Here is a 22,486-nt window from a genome sequence, read left to right as displayed (position 1 = left end):
TGCAGTGTATGTGTCTTTATGTTGTTGGTATACATTTCTGGGCTTTTGGCGTTTCGTGTCCCTTGCTGTCTATAGAGGGTCAAAAAAAATCTTGCTTTTACAATATCTTAATTCGTGTTCTGCATAAGAACAAAGGTCTTACGGGGTTGGAATGACAATAACATGAGGATGAGTAACTCATTTTAAAAAGTGAAGAAAATTATTTTCGTTTGTGTTAAGAAGAACGAGAAGCAAGCAGTTTGGTGACCCTACACCAGGCATGGGCAAACTTGATCCTCGAGGGCCGGTGTCCCTGCAGAGTTTTGCTCCAACACTAATCAAACACACCTGAACACCCTAATTAGTGTCTTTAAGATCACTAGAAAGCTACAAGCAGGTGTGTTTGATTAGGGTTGGAGCAAAACTATGCAGGGACACCGGCCCTCCAGGATCGAGTTTGCCCATCCCTGCCCTACACCCTCATTCCCATCATACTGGACACTTTACAGTTTGACCGTGCAGTCCATCCACTGAAAACTCAACCGTACCATACATTCTAAACACTAATGGTTTGAAATAAGCTATTTTTTGGGTCAAAAAAAGACCAACCCTGCATGCTAGATATTCATTATCATTTATTTTCTTTTCGGGTTAGTCCTTTTATTAATCAGGGGTCGCCACAGCGAAATGAACCGCCAATTTATCCAGCACATGTTCTACGCAGAGGATGCCCTTCCAGCTGCAACTCATCACTGGGAAACATCCAGAGGAAACTCGCGCAAACGCAGGGAGAACATGCAAACTCCACACAGAAACGCCAACTAACCCAGCCGAGGCTCGAATTAGCGGCCTCCTTGCTGCCTGGATTTTTATTAATTCCAGCATAAATAAACTGATGTATGCTTATTTTTTTCACTTTTTTTTTTCGTTTATTTATGTTTACATGATAAAAAAAAAAAAATTAGGATGAACACAGCTTGAAATACAGCATATATTTTCTAATTGTACGCATGCAATTTCTAATGTTTATTTTTTCATTGTAACATTTTAAATAAAGTTGCAAGTATCCGCTTACTAATCCAAAACTCCTGACAGGGTATACAGCAGGAGCAGGATATGTGTAATGAGGAGACTGACATGGAGGGATCCATTATGCAGTATTTATTAGTCACAGTCAAACACCCAATACGCACTAAAGTGTGAACACACATCAACAGTAATCAATAATGGTCTTGGGGCTGGCGGCTGACAGACACAGAGTGATTTACCAGGCATAGATCAGTGGCAGGCGGAGTGGTTCAGAATCCGTTAGACAGGCTTGGGTCGAGGGCAGGCAGCGTGGTTCAGAGTCCGTGTATAAAGCAAGGGTCGTGGGCAGGCAGAAGGCAACTCAGAGTCAGAAACAGTCCGGGGTTATTCTCAGAAGATCAGACAGGAAAGACCGCTGAGTAATGCTGGCCGGGGCTAAACAAGACTTCGCAATGAACTGGTGTTTGAGTGTGGCTTATATAGGAAGCGTGGGTCGTTAACTAGATTCAGTTCAGGTGTGTGCACAATCAGTTTAGATGGATGATGTAATGCTTAAAAATCCGGGGATGGTAACCTCTGCTGGCCAGTGAGGGGAATAACTGGGACCGAGTCGGTAACAATATGCATATGAAGACATTATTTGCATTGCAAATGTTGTAAACAAAAAAATTTAAATGAACTTTTCATTTATCCCCCTTTTAAAATATCAAGAGGCTGAATAATCATTGTGCGGAGATTATGGCAATTTTACTGGCCACGGAATGCGTGACAAGACAATCAACAGATTTAGTATATCTGGCTTAAATGGTAAGATATCTTAATTATTATTAAGATATATTATATATCCTAATTATGATTAATATAAAGCAAGCTGTAAAAAAGACTATTCCTTTAAATTTTATGCAGATCAGTATTTATATATTACTAACCTCTAACAAAATCTGCAGACTTTCTTTCTATTAATTTACTTTTTTTGTGTGTCATCTCCAATATATCAAGAAAGTGAAAGATAAACCTAGAACATTTCTTTCTGAAGTTTTGTAAAACATCTAAATTAGTACAATTAGTGGACAGCACAGTTGCGCACTGGGTAGCACAATTGCCTCACAGCAAGAAGGTCGCTGGTTCGAGCCCCGGCAATGTCAGTTGGCATTTCTGTGTAGAGTTTGCATGTTCGCCCCGTGTTCGCATGGGTTTCCTCCGTGTGCTCCGGTTTCCCCACAAGTCCAAAGACACGTGGTATAGGTGAATTGGGAAAGCTAAATTGGCTGTAGTGTATGTGTGTGAATCAGTGTGTATGGATGTTTCCCAGTGATGGGTTGCAGGTAGAAGGGCATCCGCTGTGTAAAACATATGCTCGATTAGTTGGTGGTTTATTCCGCTGTAGCGACCCCAGATTAATTAAAAAAAAATAATGAATGAATGTTTCACTGTTTTGTCTTCCCCACAAACTTCCTTTATCATGTTTACTCTTTTTCTAAAGTGTTCTGAAAGGTCCAGAGTGACCGCAGCTTGAGTCTCTTTATTAAACTGCGGTCACACTGGGCTTTTCCTCCCATAGACTTCCATTCATACGCACGCGAATGCGTCAGAACATAACCTCTCTGGACAGAAATTTAAAACATGGACCAATCGCTCGCTTTTTTTAATGTCTAATCATCTTGTTTAGGCCCGCCCCTTTTCGCAGCGCCATATGACAGAATTTCGCACACACAAAGCCCAGTGTGACCGCACGCTTTCTCCAGCCACCTCTCATTACACCCGAGCACCCGCACCTGAATACTAATTACACTCACCTGCACCAGCAATCACATCTCTCTATAAAGCTTCCCCGATTCCAGCCATTCATGCGCTGGAATTGAAGTTACAAGGTTCACCTCATCATCTCCCTTGCTTGCCTTGCTCTGTGGATGTTTCCCATCTCCCGTGGATGTCTCTCCTGACCTGTGGATGCACATGCTTTAATTCAGGGAAGTTACTTTGTATTCTGATGGTTGAATTAAGATCTGTGTTTACATTGTGAACCACTGACGAGATCGCTCCATCCATAAATATCACTTACCTGCCTTCTCCTGTTAAACTATCCACATTGTGTTAAATAAATTGACCAGAGGAGTTAACCATCCTTGTCGTCTTTGTGTGACCGTGACAAGCGGAATGAACCGGCAACTTATCCAGCATGTTTTACGCAGTGGATGCCCTTCCAGCTCCAACCCATCACTGGGAAACACCCATACACTTCCGTTCACACACATACACTACAGACAATTTTAGCTTACCAAACCGACGCCAACATGAGAACACACAAACTCCACACAGAAATGCCAACTGACCCAGCCGGGACTCGAACCAGTGACCTTCTTGCTTTTGAGGCGATTGTGCTACCCACTGCGCCACCACTATTAGAATAATATTTAATCAATTTTAAATTATTTAAATCAAAATTAATGAAGTTACTTTCGCTTAAAATAATTTAACCATGCAGCAACCGACACCAGCAGTCACAGAACCACAACATAACCGCATCACATTGAAACAGCCCCTTCTCACCCACACACTGCACTTAATGTTGTGTAGATTACACTACCTATTAAAGTATGTTTTACTTTAAAAAATCGGGTAAATAATTCAGCCTATTGTTAAAAAATGCTGCTTGTCAATCAGACAACACTTCTATGTTTGTTCTTGCTGTCAATTGTGGAAAAAATGGTCGATACACTGCAAAATATGCTTTTCTTAGAATTTTGTCTTGTATAGTCCAAATATCGAAAAATTCCCAGGCTCATTCTGAAAACGAACCTCCACGGACGTTTTTGGAGACCGCGAAATACGGCAGCACGTTTTTCTGCAGTTTTTGTTTTCGCGAATCCACCAGAGGTCACCGTGTACGCTTTTCGAGATCTCAAATTTCCCTCGCGAGTGCCATTCGTGGCTGCTGTTCTCGTGTAAACCCACCAGAGGCCGCTGTCGATTCACTTTTTGACAGACTTTCTGACTGACTGAGCGAACGATCGGCTGACCCACCCTCCCCCTTCCCTAAACCCAACCAATTTTATCGATTGACGCGCCCACCCACTTCCCTAAACTCAACCAACACGTTTCAAAAGCAATCAAAAAAAAAAAAAGCCCTCGTTTTTACCTCGTTTTCAGATTTTACCACATCCTCACCCTGCTATTCACTTGTTTGTTTTATATTTTGGGTTCTGTTTTTGTCTTACCTGCTTTCTGGAACCACTTTTCACCGGACTCGAACCCCCGTCTTCATGGTCAACTCCTCTCTGCATGTCAAATCTGCCGAAGGACGTGACGTGCTAATGGGACAAACTGGTTGCAGCCAGAATGCCGTCCATACGGAGGTGAGCGGTCACCTGGTAAGCGCGAAAAGAATCGGCGTCACACCGCCCCGTAGCGTTCGTTTAAAAAATATGAAATGCAGCCATACATGTCTCCGGCTATGTAACTGCTGTCTCCAGAAACGTCTGCAGGGCTACGCTTTCACAATGAGCCTGTGTTGACATATTGTCTTGTTTTTAGAAATTATATGCCAGAACTAAGTGAGTTTTCCCTATAAAACGACAAAATAATCTTGGTGGGCCCACGCAGTTTGCGCTATGCACTGGTCACTACTAACTGAATGGAGTAGCAGCACACAGTTATGTTTTGTTAAATAAGTGACATATAAAAGTTAAGTTTCAAAACCACCCAAATTTTGTCAACCCGCCAATGCCATTTTTTACCCACACAATCAAATTCAAAACGGCCCAATCTGGCAACACTGCATATAAAAAGATGTCACTTTGACTGAATTTAATGAGATACTTAATGCTGGAGTTTTGTTCGAAGTGTGGTTTATTTATAAACTAATTTCGAGAGGATCACGTGCTTATGATCAACACGGCTGGCTCCTCATTAGTCTGTAATGTGACCCATTAGATGATTACGGAAGCATTATAAATAACCAGAGTTTTTCACTCCAGTTATCTTCGTTGTGAAGCTTCCCCCCCCCTTCCACCCCTACTTCCTCCCCCTTTTTTCCGATAGGGCGACACGGTGGTCCAGTGGCTGGCACTGTTGCCTCACAGCAAGAACACCGCTGGTCCAACCTCCTATCGGGCTGGTTGGTGTTTCTGTGCTGAGTTTGCATGTTCTCCCCGTGTTCACGTGGGTTTCCCCCTGGTCCTCCGGTTTCCTCCCACCGTCCAAAAACATAAACCATAGCAATAGATTAAACCAAATTATCACCGAAAACAACCCTAGTTTACACTTCTCACACGGCGACAAGCTGGGGAGTTCTCGAGACCTACCTGAGCTCGAACTCCCCTCTCGCCCTTCTAATGGGAGGGAGCCCTGGGCTCGAGGATATTACGAGCTCAGGGCTCTCTCCCGGGACAGCATGCCAAATACGCTTTATTGATTATCAGCTAAGTGTGAACTCTTGAAATGTATATAAACTATCAAAATATATATGAGCTTCGAATACATTAGAGTCGATTGTACTTCAGCTAGAACTAGACAGTCTTTGTGTTCATTTTATTGTTGTATGTTTATTTATTTTTTCTTTGAAAACTAGAGGACTATTATCCTAACCTGCCTTGCAATTTATTTCCTGCACATGGTGTACAGTGTTTCAGGCTCTGTTTGTAAGTGTTTGTTCATTAGTCACTTGTTTGCCTTGTCATTTCCATGAATAATGTCTGTCATTCCAAACATCATTCTTTCTTTTTGTTTCCTTTTGCTATCACAGTCCATGCAGTAAGTGTTTTCCCCTCTGAATTTTCAGTTTATAGAGAAAAATAATTCTATATGTTGACTTGGGAACTCGAGGCTCTTAATTTAATTTGCTCAATTACATGAAGTAAAGCATTTCATGTTTATTTAACTCCTTCCCATTCCAGCATTCTGCCCCATAGTACATTTTGTGGGATGTTTGCTTTTCATGTTGACTACTTTTCATCATATGTCGTGTAACCGTTGAGTAGACTAACCAGAAAAACAAAGTAAAATGATAATTAAAAGAATATTGAACTTTTAGTTTTAAAGAATCACATCTAGCTGGAGTATAATTTATAGAAATTTCTTTGAACATGCACTGTTTAACACGGGGAGTGACAGAGACAACTGAAGTTTAGGATCCACGTGCAGGTTTATTCAAAGTCAGGGAGGCAATGGTCAACACAGGTGCAAACAGATGTATAAAGGCAGTCCAGAATCATAGTCAAACACAGGCGAGAGGTCGGTAGACAAGGAGAAAGGGAAACCAGGCAAAGATCAAAAACACGGCGGAACAAGACTAAGGAATACGCGTTGTAATGTCGCTTTACAGAAAACAAGACTCGGCAATGTGAATGAGTGTGTGTGCTGTTTAAGTACTGTCTGTAATCAGTCATTGACAATGCTCAGGTGGTGCCAGTGTAATCAGTAGAGACTTGGAGCAGGTGTGAGTATGTGTGTGGCATGACTGAATATGTAGTCCATTAATGGAGGAATTGTAGTCCATGTGTGCTTGTGTGTGAGATCCAGCGATCTGGGAGTTATGATCGCTGATGATCGTGACACTGACTGTTGGAATATCATTCACCAAACAAGGTGTTTCACGAATCATATTACCTTTACAGTTCAAAAGAGAATTCACAAATGACATATTTTAGTAAAATGTCTCTTTTTTTATTGAAAAGAAACATTTTATTATAATTAATATGTTAATATTAGAAAAACTACAATGGATTATGCATGAGTATGTAGTAAAAGTTATTTCATAAAATACATGTACACACCTTTATTGAAAAACATGTCTTTATGAAATAATTTTTACTACATACTCATGCATAATCCATTGTAGTTTTTCCAAACATGTTTGCGTTTGTAACATAACACAATAAACACTCTGACAGTGGTGAAAGGGACTTATGTGCACCAGAGCTTTTGCTTTGAGTCAAAAAATATATAGATTTGAGGGTAAAAAAGAGATTTTGTTAAACACCTCAGGCAGAATAATTTGAAACTCATGTTTCAAAACAATCTAAGGTTGAGTTTCTTAAATGTGTTCATTGTACACTCTTTTGGTATTGACATGGTTTTTATTGACAACATGTCAGTAGTGTATAGTAGTGTGTACAGTTAAAACAAATGAAGCCAAACTGTGAATCATTGTCTTATGTAGATGATTGAATCTAGTGGTGACATGTTATTAAGATTGATAGTCCCATGCCGCACCAATTGAGCTATTGTTCAGGAGGGCAATAAGGGTTGGGGCATCCCATACCCGGAGTTGAACCCGGACCACCTAAATGCAAAGCCAGGATTTTTTTTCCAATTTCAGGATTGTTTCATAGAGATTTGTGTATACTTTTGCAAGACATTCTAACATTGTGTATCGTTGTTGAATCCGTTAGTAGTTTAATACAACAGAGAAAAATCGCAGACCAAATTGAAGAGGGTGTGTGTGTGTGTGTGTGTGTGTGGGGGGGGGGGGTGTTGGGGGGATTAGGGGTTTGTTGCGGACCAGAGTTAAGAGCGGGGGAGGTGGGATGGGGGGGCTTTCGGTCAGTGAGAGGTGAGGTATCATGGACTAAAGTGAAGACCAGGGAGCGTGGGGGGTTCGTGGGCCCCATATAACATCTCTTGGGGGGGGGGGGGGGGGGGGGGGGGGGAGGGGTGTCAGGGGTGCCCCTAATTACATCTCTAGGGGCCCTTAAGGTGCGTGGACCCTTAGAATGGTCAAAATCAATGAATTTGTTAAACATCAACCCAAATGTGAACACAACTTGTTGATCAGCATGCTAAAGATTGTTTAACTCAAAGTATAAAGGGTAAATGGCTGTTATAAAACCATGAACACAAACTCACTGCTCATTTCACATGCTCTCCATGTAAACGGACAACATATAGGTGAGGTGGAGATGTTTGTTTGAATATTTTTGACTCTGCTTCAGTTTTTTTGTTCTTACATTAGCCTCTAGATCGTGTTGTGCTGATAGTACAGGGATAAACACAGGCTGATGTTTATGAGAAAAACATGCACCAACATGACACCTTTTCTTCTCCCTCACAGAAAGTGGACTCATTCCCGCACAGTAGGATAGCAGATAGGCCGGGGTGGCAGCGTTTAAGCCTAAATGTTCCTAAACAAGAAATAACAAAATATAGGCTCTAGGTGAATTGAAGACACTAAATTGGCCATAGTGTGTGTAAATGTGAGTGTGTATGGGTTTTCCCAGTTATGGGTTGAAATGGCTGTGTGAAACATATGCTGAATTAGTTGGCAGTTCATTTCGCTTTGGCGACCCCTGATTAATAAAAGGACTAAGCCGAAGGAAATTAAATAAATGAATGAAATAATATTAGCAGCCAATGACTATCAAAGTACGACACTGTTTACAGTCAAATAAATAGTGCTAATGTTGTTCTGAAGTCAGTGTTGGGTAAGTTACTTTTAAAAAGTAATAGATTACAAATGACAGATTACTGCTGGAAAATTCTAATCTGATTACATTACTGATTACTTTATGTAAAGAGTAATCAGATTACTAATTACTTTACTTTGAAGTTACTTTTTTAAAACACATAAAATATACAGTTGAAGTCAGAATTATTAGTCCCCCTAAATTATTATTCCCCCTTTTTTATTTTTTCCTCCTCCTAATTTCTGTTTAACAGAGATTTTTTCAACACATTTCTAAACATAATAGTTTTAATAACTCATCTCTAATAACTGACTTATTTTTTCTTTGTCATGATGACAGTAAATAATATTTGACTAGATATTTTTCAAGTCACTTCTATACAGCTTAAAGTGACATTAAAAGGCTTAACTAGGTTAATTAGGTTAAAGTTAGGGTAATTAGGCAAGTTATTGTATAATGATGGTTTGTTCTGTAGACTATCAAGAAAAAAAATAACTTAAAGGGGCTAATAATTTTGACCTTAAAATGGATTTAAAAAAATTAAGAACTGCTTTTATTCTAGCCGAAATAAAACAAATAAGACTTTCTCCAGATGAAAAAATATTATCAGACATGCTGTGAAAATTTCCTTGCTCTGTTAAACACCATTTAGGAAATTTTTTAAAAAAGAAGAAAAAAAAGAATTGAAACGGGGGCTAATAATTCTGAATTCAACTATACCTATACAAAATAAACTGCAGCTCTTTCAGTAATTTAATATTCATTGAAAAAATACATTACAATGGGTTTAACACAGCAGCTTGACATATATAAAAGACTTAAAGAGACCACCCAAACTTAAAAGTCTCTCATCATTCACTTGTTCCAATCCTGTTGGTCTTTTTTGAAACACAAAAGAAGACATGAAGAAAACTGTATATCTGTAACCATTGACATCCATAAACCATTGACATCCACAAAAGCACTGCAGTGTTTGGGTGCTTTGTGTTTGCCTGTGGTAGGCTAATTACCGAAATGTCTATATTATACAAAAATATGAAGCTGACCGGTCAGTTCTTGTCACGTGATTCGCGGTTTTCAACTAGGTGCTCAAGTTTATTGTGAGCGTGCGTAATATGCCATGCGCATCGATTGCAATTAAGGAATTTGCGTGCGCAAAAGACGCAATATGTGACTGGTCCCATAAGCAGGTACATTTCTCTTTACATTCAGAGGATACCTTAACTCAAAATCCTGCACAAAAATCCAGTTTAGCCTGTTTAGGCTGAGTTGGACCACCGTGTTTTTATGTGAGTATTGTCAACTCGACGGCGAACTAGCTTATTTTAAAATATTTGGAAAATGCACTCTGCTTTTGCTCTCCATCATGAAAAGGTTAGACCCTAAAGCCATAAGACAACCATCATGGAGGAATGCAATAATTCACGTTCTGACAGCAAAGAATTTGATAATATTGATCATGTGGTGTTTGATTGGAATGTAGGCTAGTTTTTGTATCAAACAGCGAGGATGAAGGTGACACACCCACCTCAGGTGAACAGCGGAGAGCCTTCAAAAGGAGAGAAGGAAGACAAGTTGTCATAATTCTGCAGACAGACTGGAGAAACAAGTTGATGAGGTACAGTCAGACTGGAGCTACCATTATGATTGATATCATTTCTCATTAACTTCTATTAACAGGACTGCTTTGTTTGTGATTTAGATGATTGCCTTCCTGCTCTCTTTCCTTGCTGCACTTCTGTGTGAATCCGTCCACAGTGACAACTCTGCAGTAGGTGAGTGGCATTGAAACTTCATTTACTCAGCGAGAGTCTTTGACTCACAGGAAAGTAGCAAATATGTAACTAAAAGCTCTTGAGAATTCAGTAGTTTTACATGAATTTGAGTTTACTAATGCTGTTATTTCCTCCCAAACAGCATGGTGCTATAACAACCCAGCCTGCAGTAAGTTTTATTATTCATTAAAATATTAAAATGTACAAAACACTGATTATAAAAGGCTATTAGCAGTAATATTGTGTCATTTTTGAGGCAAGGTGCTGGAGGTGAATAGGGTAAAAACATTGTTATCACCATAGTTTTAATATGTTAGAATTATGAACATTTTCCTGTGTGAAATCCTTCAGAATATGGATAGGAGTAAAAACCGTTAAATCTGGTTACAGTGAGCTGCTAAAGTGGAGATTTATGGAGGAAAAAACTAATTTTGAGAATAAAAAAGTATTATAATTGAAATCTACAGATACTTATATATAAAGTGTGATGTGTTTTGAATGTTTTCTTAATACAGGGCTCAACACAAATTTCTCATTTCAATTAATATTTTCTATTGGAAGCTTTACGATATTATATTCGTGCATAAATATATTAGATTAATCAGTACTGGAGCCAAATCTGGAGCTAATCTAACGAAATAACTTATGATTATGAAAAATTAGTAGCCCAAATGTATATGTTAGGAAAAAATATTTGATACAACATTGAAAAAGAGCAAAATTCAATAAAAATACTAATTTAATAAATCTGTTTTGTTCAAATGCACCCAAATACGACCTATATTCTCTGAGAATGGATAAAAATATTCATTTTCAAAATGGAGTGTATTCATTATGTTGAGCACTGTACGTATTGTAATTGAAATTGACAGATACTGATTATAAAGTGTAATGAAAAACTGTTTTAAAGGGCACCTATGGTAAAAAATCTACTTTTCAAGCTGTTTGGACAGACATATGTGCATGTATGGTGTATAGACCGTCATATTGGGGTGATATAAGCACACCCAGTGCTTTTTTTTCAATTTAACAACATAAAAAACGGTGGACCAATTGGAGCGGTTTTCAGATCGACCGCAACTTTACGTAGGAGAGCGGTCCCCCGCCTACCAAAATTGATTGACAGGCGCGTCATCATATCCTCAGTTTGTTGATTCACGTCCGCCATTTTCAGCATGAGTCGAAGCGATATCACTAAAGGAACATCCTAGCTCTATTTTTTGATGCAAGGCTCATTGGGCATCGGTATTAATCAGTATCTTTAGGTAGGTTTGCAAACATGTGTACTTCTCATTGAGTCTAACTTACTTCAGCCGTTTGCATTTCTCGCGATCACAGACGCTCCGTGTGATCTTAACTAGGTGCTGCTACACCTGACGCAACGCCATGCGTTTTAGAATTCTAAACATAGGTTTCTATCAGGGTACACACAACAGCGCGACGATTCGGGACACTTCATGTTTCTGCCGCGCCACAGAGAGTGTCTGGTGTGCCGTGTCGCGGCTTCGAGCGGCGCATCCCGTGCCTCAAAGTTAATCCAATGTGCGTGGATAGTCTCAGTGTACAAGCTCGGTACTTAAACTAGCACACCGTTGGCTACAAATGATTTTGTACTCTCTGCTTGGTCTGTGTCCGAGTCGTATATGTACGACTGATTGCTGATCCTCTCTCTCCTGCTCCTTCTCTCAGTCTGCCCAAACACAGAGCGGGTGAGCTCATGGCTCCGCCCCCTTGTTACGTTGGGCGGGAATCCGAAACTAGTCTACATGTGAAGCAACACACCCATAAATCAGCGAGCTGTGGACACGCCCCCAACATGACACTTTGTAACATTATAATAAAAAAATCTGAGTTGTGTTTTGAACTGAACCTAAACTGACACACTCAGAAGAACCATAATATTAATATTAAATCATAAAAAAGAGGTAAAATATGAGCCCTTTAAATGTTTTCATGGACTTTATGAAAAAAAAAAACATTTTATGAAAAGTCAAATAGCCCAAAATCACAAAATTGAGAGGTGCATAAAAAATAGTTTTTGCCTGCAGTGTCACACCTTGATAAACATGTTTAACTTGAATGTATAATAAAAACATGCTTTTTTTAAATTCCTGAATTGTACTAGATTTTACCACCTGGCCTGAAATTGCTCCACATTACTGCAATGGATCCAGCCAATCTCCAATTAACATTGTCACAGCACAAGTTCAGGGAAATCCTAACCTGACTCAATTTAATTTAACTGGTTTTGATGCCAACACCACCTTCATATCAATCGCAAACTCTGGCACATCAGGTAAGGGGCACTGCACACTGGGAAAACTATTGTTTCTTTATTTTGTTTTGATGAAATGTGCTAGCTAAAAGTAAATAAGGAATACTTACTGACAAAAGCGATTAATCCTTATGAGACGGTAACATGAGAAATATCAGAAATTGCTTTTTCTAAAGGGCAGGGATGTAGATGATGTACAGTTTGACAACTGAAGAATGAAAGGTATGCCTCTTTTTGTTTGTGTCCATATTAATTAATTAAATTGAAGGGTTAGTTCACCCCAAAGTTCTGTTATTGCTCACCTTTATGTCGTTCCAATCCCCCAAGATCTTTGTTCACCTTCAAAACACAAAGTAAGATATTTTAGATGAAATCCGTACGCTCTCTCATCCTTCATAAACAGCAATGGTCCTGGGATGTTCAGAAATGGAGCCAAAAACATTGTCTAAGCATTCCATGTGACTTCAGTGGTTCAACTGTAATCACATGAAGCTCTGGGAAACTGTAAAAAAGGATTCATTTGTCTTTGTTTCCCATGTTAGGTCAGGGTGTGCATTTACTATGGGCAGTATGACGTACTGCCATTAGAGTCAACACTCAACACTGATTTTACGTAGAAAACAAAGTGGTATTTACTTATTTTTTTTGGCACACAAAGTTTTCCAGGAACTTTGCACGACTACAGTTCAACATTTTTGACAATGGTTTTAGTTCCTTTTCTGGACTTGGAGGATGAGAGAGCTCTTGGATTACATCCATAATATCTTCTGAAGATAAACGAAGGCCTTGGAGCAACATAAAGGTGAATAATTAATGACAGAAAATAATTTTTGGGATGAACTAACCCTTTAATAGGTTGTGGACTATAGGTAAAAAAGGTAGTAGTGCTTAGAGTTGCACAACATTGGAAAATCTGATATTGTGATGTATTTTTTTCTGCAATATGAATACAGTTTCACATGATAGTCTGAATAGCAGTATTTGACAGTTTTCTGGGGAGACTAGCAGTATTCAGGCACAAATGTTGAATAATGATAAGGCATAAAATACATTTCTTACTTTGTTTTGTCTCGTTTCTAGTCCAAATATCAAAAAAAAAATCTTAGATCAAGTAAAATTATTGTTTTATTTTCACCTTCAGAGGAAATAAGTCAAAATTAAGAGAATCTCCTTAAAAGAAGGTAAATTATCGGTCAGAGGGGCATAGTAAAATAATCTTGTTCACACTTACCAATGTAGATATTTGGAAATACAGTAATTAAATACAATTCTGTAGCTCCTGGTCAACTATAATTCAGACTCGACATTGCGATGTGACTATTGCGGATGTAAACATTACAAAATCCATGCTGAAACAATTGTTCAGCCCTGGTAGAGTCAGACATTAGTGATGCTTAACATTAATGCATATTACCCTCCTCACAGTGGTCGTCACCTTGGATGAAGACATAATGTCAGTGCAAGGAGGCGGTCTTCCAGGTCGCTACGTTTCTAAACAGTTTCATCTTCACTGGGGCAACGGCAGCTCCTTGCCTGGATCAGAACACACTGTGGATGGCAAACAGTATGCAATGGAGGTATGGGTGGATTCATTTTCCCTGTAGACGCACTGTGTTATTCAACACAACTGCCTGAGATTCACTATATGTGTGTGTCTTTCAGCTGCACATTGTGAATCTCCATTCAAAATACAACGGGAATCTTTCTGCTGCTCTGGCTGCTCATGACAGCTCAGCGCTGGCTGTTTTGGGTTTCTTCATTGAGGTGATTTATTATAAACTCATTATTTATTATTGCTGATTATAGATGAAAGCGCAAACCTATAAAGTGAATTCATATGTATTGGCCAACAGGGAACCGATGAAGCAAACAAAACAAAGGGTTGGGACGTCCTAACATCCTTTCTGACAAAAATTCCTTATTCAGGTGAGACTTTTTGTGTCAGATGTTTTGCAGAGATGAGTAATCAGTTTTGTGAGTGGTTGCTTAAAGGGATAGTTTATCATTTTTTTTTAATATACAGTTTTACTCACCCTCAGGCCATTCACTGCAAAAAAATGTTTTTCTCACTTACTATTTTTATGTCTTGTTTCTAGTCCAAATATCTAAAAATTCTAAAATCAGGAAGCATTTTCTAGACAAGCAAAACATATGTCTTGTTTTCAGAAGTAATGTTTTACTTCTCAGGCTCTAAACAGGAAAAAAGTACATAAATGAAATTATTCATTTCTATTTGTTTGAAGATACACAAATGAAAAATAAACCTAAAATAAAATTACTGTACAGTTTAAACATTCCATCTTATTATATTGCTAAATTATTATATTGTTGTTGTTTTATCCAGTTTTATGTTACATTTTGACACTCCTGTTATTCAGCAATGTTTAAACTTTACAGTAACTTTACTTTTTAGATAGGATTGCAAAGATTATTGTTCATTTGATCCTGAGCCTTTAATAGTCATTTATAAGGGATTTATAAAGCAGAAATAGTCCTCACTTTAGATTAGGTCACAAAACTGCATGAAGTTGAGTTCATAAAGCATTTAATAACATATAAATTAACTATTAATATAAGCCTGAATAATAAGAATTATAAATGTTCATTTCAATAGTTTATTAATCATTTACTAACTCATTCTGAATGATCTTAAAAACCGCCAACTACTCTTAAATACAAATGGTTTGTAAATAATGCAATACTTCATTTAGTAATGAAAAATAAATCATTAACAAACTATGAAAGTACAATTATTAAGCACATTATACAGAAAATGTGGTTATAAGTCGATAATACAACATTTGTAGCTGTATTTATAAACTGCTTGTGTTTATTAATGTAGAGTTAATGCTTAACAGATAATGAATTCACTATTTGCTAATGCTTAGTAAATGATTCATAGTGTGTAGTTATTATAAAGTGTTACCCAGGGGCGTAGCAACCGGGGGGGACGGGGGGGATCCGTCCCCCTCACTTTTAGAGACAGACCATTTAGAAACAGGTGATTAATGATTATATGAACGTATGATCTCATATAGCCGTCCCCCCCACTTTTAAAATGTCCGCTACTTCCCTGGTGTTACCCAAATATGTATCTTTTGAAAAGGTGACAGCAGCCGTACCTTTATATGCAGAAGAAAGGGATTATAAAACTTTTGGAATAGCAATAATATAATTTTTTTAAATATATATTTTTTTATATTTTGAGTTAAAGTGTCCACATTTTTATCAAATGTATTAAATGTGATTTTTATGCAAATAAAAATGTTAATAGGTTTAATTAATCTCTCTAAACCAGCAAAAAAAAAGTCAATCAAATATCTTCCTTCCACTCTCTTATCTTTTCATATGTGTAGGTAATGCGACCGTAGACATTATGAATCAAATCACAATGAACAGTCTGCTTGAAGGAGTGAACAAGACTAAATATTACCGCTACCAAGGCTCTCTGACTACACCATCCTGCAATGAAGCTGTCATTTGGTCTGTGTTTAAAGAGCCCATCAAAGTCAGTAACAACTTGGTAAGTCAAGGCTCCTGTGTGATACACAGGGTTCCCAAGAGTCACGGAGTCTCTGGATTATCATGGGGTTTTAAAAGGTCCATTTTAGACAATGAATGTCAGGGAATTATTATATTTTATTGTCCAAGTCAAGGAATATCACTGGCATGGGACATTGGACATTGACGTGGGACTTAAGATTCTTTATTGGTACTTTAAAAGTACATATTAGTACCTAAAAATTCCAAGAGGTAAATCTTTTTATACTTTTTCCTTTTTATGGACTAATATTAGAATTAAGACGTCTCCACAAACTGTTTTTGAACGAATACACGCCATAAAATCACATCCAAAATGAACTCTGTTATAAAGTTACAGTCACTGTGTTTATTCATATTGAGAAAAGTACATTGGTTTTACTTGTTTTAAAACCTTCACGGATAAACATTAACATCAAATGCAGATCCTTTTTTATTTATTTATTTTTATTAAGTACACACCTGTGGAGAGCCTTATGCGCACGCCACTACAAAGCCTGTCAAACAGTGCACAATTACAAGATTGCAAACTGTCAAAACCATACAAGGTTTACATATAAGCACATTTGGTTACTGTGTCTAAACTTAACTAAACACAACTCATAATTCAATCCAAAATGTGTATTCTGTCAACATTTGCTCACTCTGATGATTTTCGTAATCAGTATTATTATCCATTTGATGTTGATAAAACAACAAAACATTTGAGAGAATCATGATAAAATCGTGAATTGTAATTTTCCTGGACAAAATTGTGATATGATTTTTTTTTTTTTTTTTACCATATTGCCCACCCCTAACTAATGTAGACCCTTTAGGTACAAACGTGTAGCGTTTGAAAAGGTACAACCCCAGTGACAGCTCTCCCTGTCAGGGTTCTGCCACTCTGGTCTTGTAAATTCTTGTTTTGGTGGCCGGACACTAGCTTTGTTTTGTCTTGTCCTGTAGTGCTTGGCTCAAGTTTTCTTGGGTCGAGCACTTGTTTTGTCATTGTCTGGGTGCGCGTCGACATAGGTGCGTGCGGACCGTGCGCGCTCCCGCTTGATGCTCTTGTACTCGTGTTTGTGTTTCGTCAGCATCGCGCTGTTTCATTCTCAGCATCTCCGTCTAGTTGGTTTCGCTTTTGGTTGGCGCTGAGATGAAACATGCGCGTTGCATTTTTGTGAGCACATGGTAAAGTGTTTTCACTTATCGTGTGCTCGTGTCTTGCGTCTGTCAAAGCACGTGGCTCTGTGTTTACATTGGTCGCGTGCTTTTGTTGTGTGCTTCAGTGTTGTTTTGTCTTGTCATAAGAACATGCGGTTAATGAGTTCTCTCATTGGCTGCGTGTTCTAGTCTTGTTTAATGTGAGCACCTGGATTGTGTTGTCTCTGTGTCAGGTGCTCTCCCGTCTATCGTCTAGTCCCACCCTCCTTGTTAACCCATTATTAGTTAATTATGTTCATCTGTTTGTGTGTTTTACTCCTGCTTATATTCTCCTCATGTCTGCTGTCCTGTGCCAGTTCGTCGTATATACTTCCCCCGTGTTCTTACTCTAGCTTAGTCTTGCCAGCCCAACCAATTTTGTGTTATAGTTATGTGTTTCCCCCTTGGGGTGGTTTTTGTTGTTGTTGTTGTTGTTGTTGTTGTTGTTTTGTTTTATTTTAATTAATAAATCATCTTGTTTTTGCATTTGAGTCCTCACTCCCTCTTTCCCCTTACCCAACCATGACACTCCTACCTTTATTTCTGAGAGTGTACAGTATATATTACTTTTATTTTGCTTATATTTGTATACCAGGCTGGTACAGGCTGTCCGGTTAGGCTATTTTTTTCAGCCCCATTGAATTAATTTCACACTCATCAGCTGGCAATCACTCAAGTCTAATGCAGTCACCAGACTCTACCACTTCAAAGACTGGGTGTTAAAAAGTAAAACGAAATTTAAAACTACTATTAAGATTACAATTCTGGCTGAGGAAACACTCAAACAGCAATTATCAATTTTTTGTTTTTCAAAATCTGAGGTAAATTATTCATGAGCGTAAACAGCCCTGAGTGAGAAGCAACCGTCTGCCATTCAAGTTTTTGTGTTAGTGCGAATGTAAAGTTTTGTAGTTCTGCTCTTTTTTTTAACAAGAGGACTGAGAGCAACATTTCATTTAAATGTAAAATTTACAGTCACCAAAATTACACAATTAAGATCAAAGCCTTAAAGGTTCAGTTTCAAAGAGTTATAAAGCATTATTTGTGAAATCCTTTGAGCTGAAACTTCACATACACACTCTTTGGACAGAGACTTATTTTACATCTTGTGAAACGGGGCATAATAGCTCTCCTTTAAAGTATTGCAAAAATTACATTCTATAAAACCAACTTAATTGTTTTGTTCAAATCCACTTAAATTTATAACAATTTATAAATTAACTTGATTGCTTTATGTTGTCCCCACACAAACTAATTGTATGAAAACCAGCATTTTTTACAATGTACTGCACAACATCATCAGTATATTCCTAAGTTAAAAAACAGCTAATTTATTTTTATCTCCCCAAAACAGATCAACCGCTTCAGTACAACAGTGTTTGCCAAAACTACAAGTGCTCCACTTCTGAATACTAACAACTTCAGAGGAGTTCAGCCGCTGAATGGCAGAGTGGTGACGTCTCAGGTGGAGCAAACCGCGTCAACCACAGCTCCTTCATCAGCCGCCACATCCATTTCATCCCTCTCCCTATTACTGCTCTTGACCAGTTTGTGTTGCCTGTAAATACACTATTTTAGGATGTTATTTAAATAATTGGAGTTGAATTAATTTATTTCCCTGCTGCATTGTTCACTTTATTGATTGTGTTTGTTTATGATCAACATTTTCTGTTATTGTTGTGCATCTTGTTACATAGAGGTTCCTGTATGTACCTATATTTCTGTTTCTATCATCTGTATTTTAAAACGTCTTTAGGGATCCACGTCTTTAGGATATCGATTTAAAAAAAAAATACATCCTTAGTTTTAAATAATTGAAATAATTTAGACTTGTACATAAAGCTTGTGTGTGACATTTAAATGTTTGTGTACAATATGGTGTGTATAATATGGACATTTTAGTTTTGGAGTGTAATTATGTCGTGAAATATTATTAAATATATCAGAACAGTCTACTTGAATGCAGTATATGTGTCTTTATGTTCTTGGCATACATTTCTGGCTTTTGGTCATGACCCTTGCTGTTGTAGGAAATGAGTCTGCCTCAACCCAACTTCCACTGTAAATGGTATCTTGATGCTCGTTTCCCAAAAGGGCTGAATTATGTTAGAGAAGACAAATCAACAATTTGGTCTCTAACCTCACCTATAATGCAATTGGCCACCTATGATGACTCCTTCTGTCTCAAGAGCTTCATTCAACTGTCTATTCGATGTGCATCCTGCATGGAAGCCTGTAGCAGAGAGTTCCCCATTTTGTCTTTCCATCCACTCTTTCACCAACTCATGTCTACGACCAAAATCCAGCCCTGAACCCACGACCCTAAACCAGGGAAGATAAACAATCAGAGCGGCTTTCTCTTGTCAAGAAAGTCCTGTCAATGAGCGCTCAGAGAAGATTTTTCCCTTTTACAAGGACTTCCAATTGATCTTCTGCCCGAGAGAGCCACCATGCTTCCGCCTCATTGGCCAAGGGAATGTTCCATCCTGTGCACAACAGCCTGTGCACAATAGCCTGTGCACAACAGACAGATTTTTTCCTTTTCATTACCTAGCAAAAGGCCATAGAGGAGTACAAAGAAGAGGCTATATCCCAAGGTTACATCCACCCTTTGATGTCCCCTGCCGCTTACAGCTTCTTCTTCATGGCCAAGAAGGATGAGGGTTATGGCCATGTATAAATTACCGTGCCCTGAACAAGATCACTATAAAGAACCAGTACCCCCCCCTCGCCCATGTCTCAGTGGCTCTAGAACACCTGCATGGAGCCTGAGTGTTCACCAAATTAGACTTCCGCAGCACCTATAACCTTATCCACAGAAGAAAAGGAGATGAGCGGCAGACTGCATTCATCACCCCTAGCGGCCACTACAAGCATTAGGTCATGCCCTATGCATTGGGCAATGCTCTATCAGTCTTCCAGGATTTTATGAATGAGGTGCTTCAGGAATTCCTGTACATAACGGTTCTGGTGTATATCAATGACATCCGGATATTTTTCTGAACCCTAGTCAAACATCACCACCACATTGCAGAGGTCCTAACTCAGCTCAGTGACTATCACCTCTTCATAAAAGCTGAAAGAATGCTCTTTACACCAATTGTCTATCCTGTTTCTAGGATTTGGGGGTTTGCAAATTTCTATGATAAATTTATTGCAAATTACAGTAATATTTCCTGTCAGCTTACTTGTCTCCTCGGAGGAAAGCCCAAGTCCCTAGTTTGGACAGAACAAGCTGTAGAATCCTTTCGCTCGCTGAAGAGAGTATTCACACAGGCCCCCCCTCCTGGTTCATCCTAACCTAGAACTACCTTTTATTGTGGAAATAGATGCATCCACCGCCGAAGTGGAGGCTGTCCTTTCTCAGCGGCAGGGCATACCACCAAAACTCCATCCATGTGCCTTTTTCTCACGCAAATTCAAACCAACTATACTGTGGTAAATTGTTAGCTCTTAGCCATTAAATTAGTTTTAGAAGAATGGAGGCTTTGACAGGATGGGTCAAAACACCCTTTCATGGTACTCAACGATCACAAGAACCTGCAGTATCAACGTGAAGCCCGCCATCTCAACCCGTGGCAGGCCAGGTGGGCATTATTTTCTACCCGATTCAACTTTTTCATTTCATATCTCCCAAGATTAAAGAATACCAGAGCAGATGCCCTTTCCTGTATCCATGGACCTGAAGATGCTCCCAGGGATCCTGAACCAATTATACAGTCTCAGTTGATTGTCAGCCCCATAGAATGGGAAACCCCTTCAGCCTCCATAAGGAACCCCAAGTCACCCCGCCAGGCTGTCCTCCTGGACTCCAGGCACTGACCACCCTGGGGCCAACGAGATCCTATAATTGCTGAAAGATTACTTCTGGTGGCTGGGGGTGGCTCAGGACATGAGAAGGTTTGTGCAGGGGTGCAAGGACTGCACCATTGCAAAAACTCCTTGTTGTCTACCCACCGGAAGAATTGTGCCAATTCCGAATTTCCCTGGTCGCACCTCGGATCGGACTTTATGACAGGTTGCCCCGTATCTGGAGGTAACATTTGCATTCTTGTCATTGTTAAAAGATTCTCAAAGTTTTGTAATTTGATGCCCTTTCCTGGGTTACCCACAACCATGGCAACCGTGGTATTAATGTTTAATCATGTATTTCGTAACTATGGACTACTCAAAGATATTGTTTCAGATCGAGGTCCTCAGTTCATTTCTCTGGTCTGGAGGGCCTTTTACCAACTCCTAGTTGTGACCATCAGTCAGTCCTCTGGATACCATCCCCAAATCAATGAACAGACTGAAAGAAAGATCCAGGAAGTGGGGCAATTCCTGCCAATCTTCTGCCACCAGAACTCTTGGAACCAATTTCTAGGCTGGGCAGAGTATGCTCAATTCCCTGCATCAACCCACCACTGGACTCTGCCCTTCCAGTGCATACCAGTGTTACCAGCCTCATCTGTTTCCTTGGTCAGGTTAACCAACCGATGTTCTGGTGGTTGACCATTGGTTCCAGGAGAGTGAGGAGGTTTGGGACTCAGCGCATCATCATTTCCAGAGGGCTGTACGGAGACACAAGAACACAGCAGATCTTCATCATTCCAACACCCCTGACTACCAGATCAGCCAAAAGGTGTGGTTATCCACACAAGATGTGCGTTTCCATCAGCCCTGGCGAAAGCTGAGTCCTGATTCCTTGGTTCCTTGTGCACCTGCATGTCATCATCAGATATGACCCCAGCACCATAAATTCACAACTCACTCTGCACTCAGCGGCCGGCCTCATTGCATGTACGAAGGACTACAATCTCCATATGGTCAGTGTGTAAAACCTATTTCCAAGTTACTCACCTCTCCCTGTTTCTAGTGATCTCCAGTGTCTGCGTCTCTCCCTCTCTCCCTCTCTCTCTCTCTCTCTCTCTCTCTCTCTCTCTCTCTCCCAGTGTTGGTTTGTCCTGGTCTCCGATATCTGGGTCTCTCGGTTCCTAGTTCCTCGTCATATTCCACAAATCATCCATTCGGTCAGCCCATCTCCATCTGCAAACTGTTTCATGCTTTTCCGTTTCCATGCCATTTTACCTTAGATATATAGTTTATTAAGGTAAAATGTATGTGTGTGTGTGTGTGTGTGTGTGTGTGTGTACGTGTTTTTGTGACATATCAGGACACAAATCTGTATAATGACATATGTATGACACAGGTATTTCAAAAACGAGGTGAAATATGAGGACACTGGTGACGTCCTCATTTCTCAAAAAGCTTATAAATCCCACAGGATGAGTTTAATGAGAGAGTAAAGCTGCACACTG

The 22,486-nt window shown here is 39.2% G+C and overlaps 1 protein-coding gene across 1 annotated transcript; it reads left to right on the top strand.

Annotated features, from left to right (window-relative positions):
* Positions 1-9,969: 9,969 nt before the first annotated feature.
* Positions 9,970-19,129, top strand: LOC130238535 (carbonic anhydrase 4-like). The gene is made up of 9 exons (XM_056469590.1): positions 9,970-10,029; positions 10,114-10,186; positions 10,329-10,355; positions 12,312-12,482; positions 13,887-14,038; positions 14,124-14,225; positions 14,315-14,387; positions 15,818-15,984; positions 18,541-19,129. Exons 2-9 carry the CDS (start codon positions 10,114-10,116, stop codon positions 18,748-18,750), a joined length of 975 nt encoding a protein of 324 aa, XP_056325565.1. The 5' UTR covers positions 9,970-10,029; the 3' UTR covers positions 18,751-19,129.
* The last annotated feature ends 3,357 nt before the right edge of the window (positions 19,130-22,486 follow it).

This window comes from Danio aesculapii, chromosome 12 (assembly GCF_903798145.1).
Source record: "Danio aesculapii chromosome 12, fDanAes4.1, whole genome shotgun sequence".
NCBI lineage: Eukaryota > Metazoa > Chordata > Actinopteri > Cypriniformes > Danionidae > Danio > Danio aesculapii.
Note: the sequence above shows the minus strand (reverse complement) of the source record. Positions and strands in the feature narration are given on the sequence as shown.

What these genes read in the sequence shown, in the direction of transcription:
- LOC130238535 (XM_056469590.1), top strand. Translation starts at nt 10,114, where the DNA reads ATGATTGCCTTCCTGCTCTCTTTCCTTGCTGCACTTCTGTGTGAATCC. An exon ending in CTATAACAACCCAGCCTGCA is followed by an intron (nt 10,356 to 12,311) that starts GTAAGTTTTATT and finishes GAATTGTACTAG; the next exon opens with ATTTTACCACCTGGCCTGAA. An exon ending in CGCAAACTCTGGCACATCAG is followed by an intron (nt 12,483 to 13,886) that starts GTAAGGGGCACT and finishes CCCTCCTCACAG; the next exon opens with TGGTCGTCACCTTGGATGAA.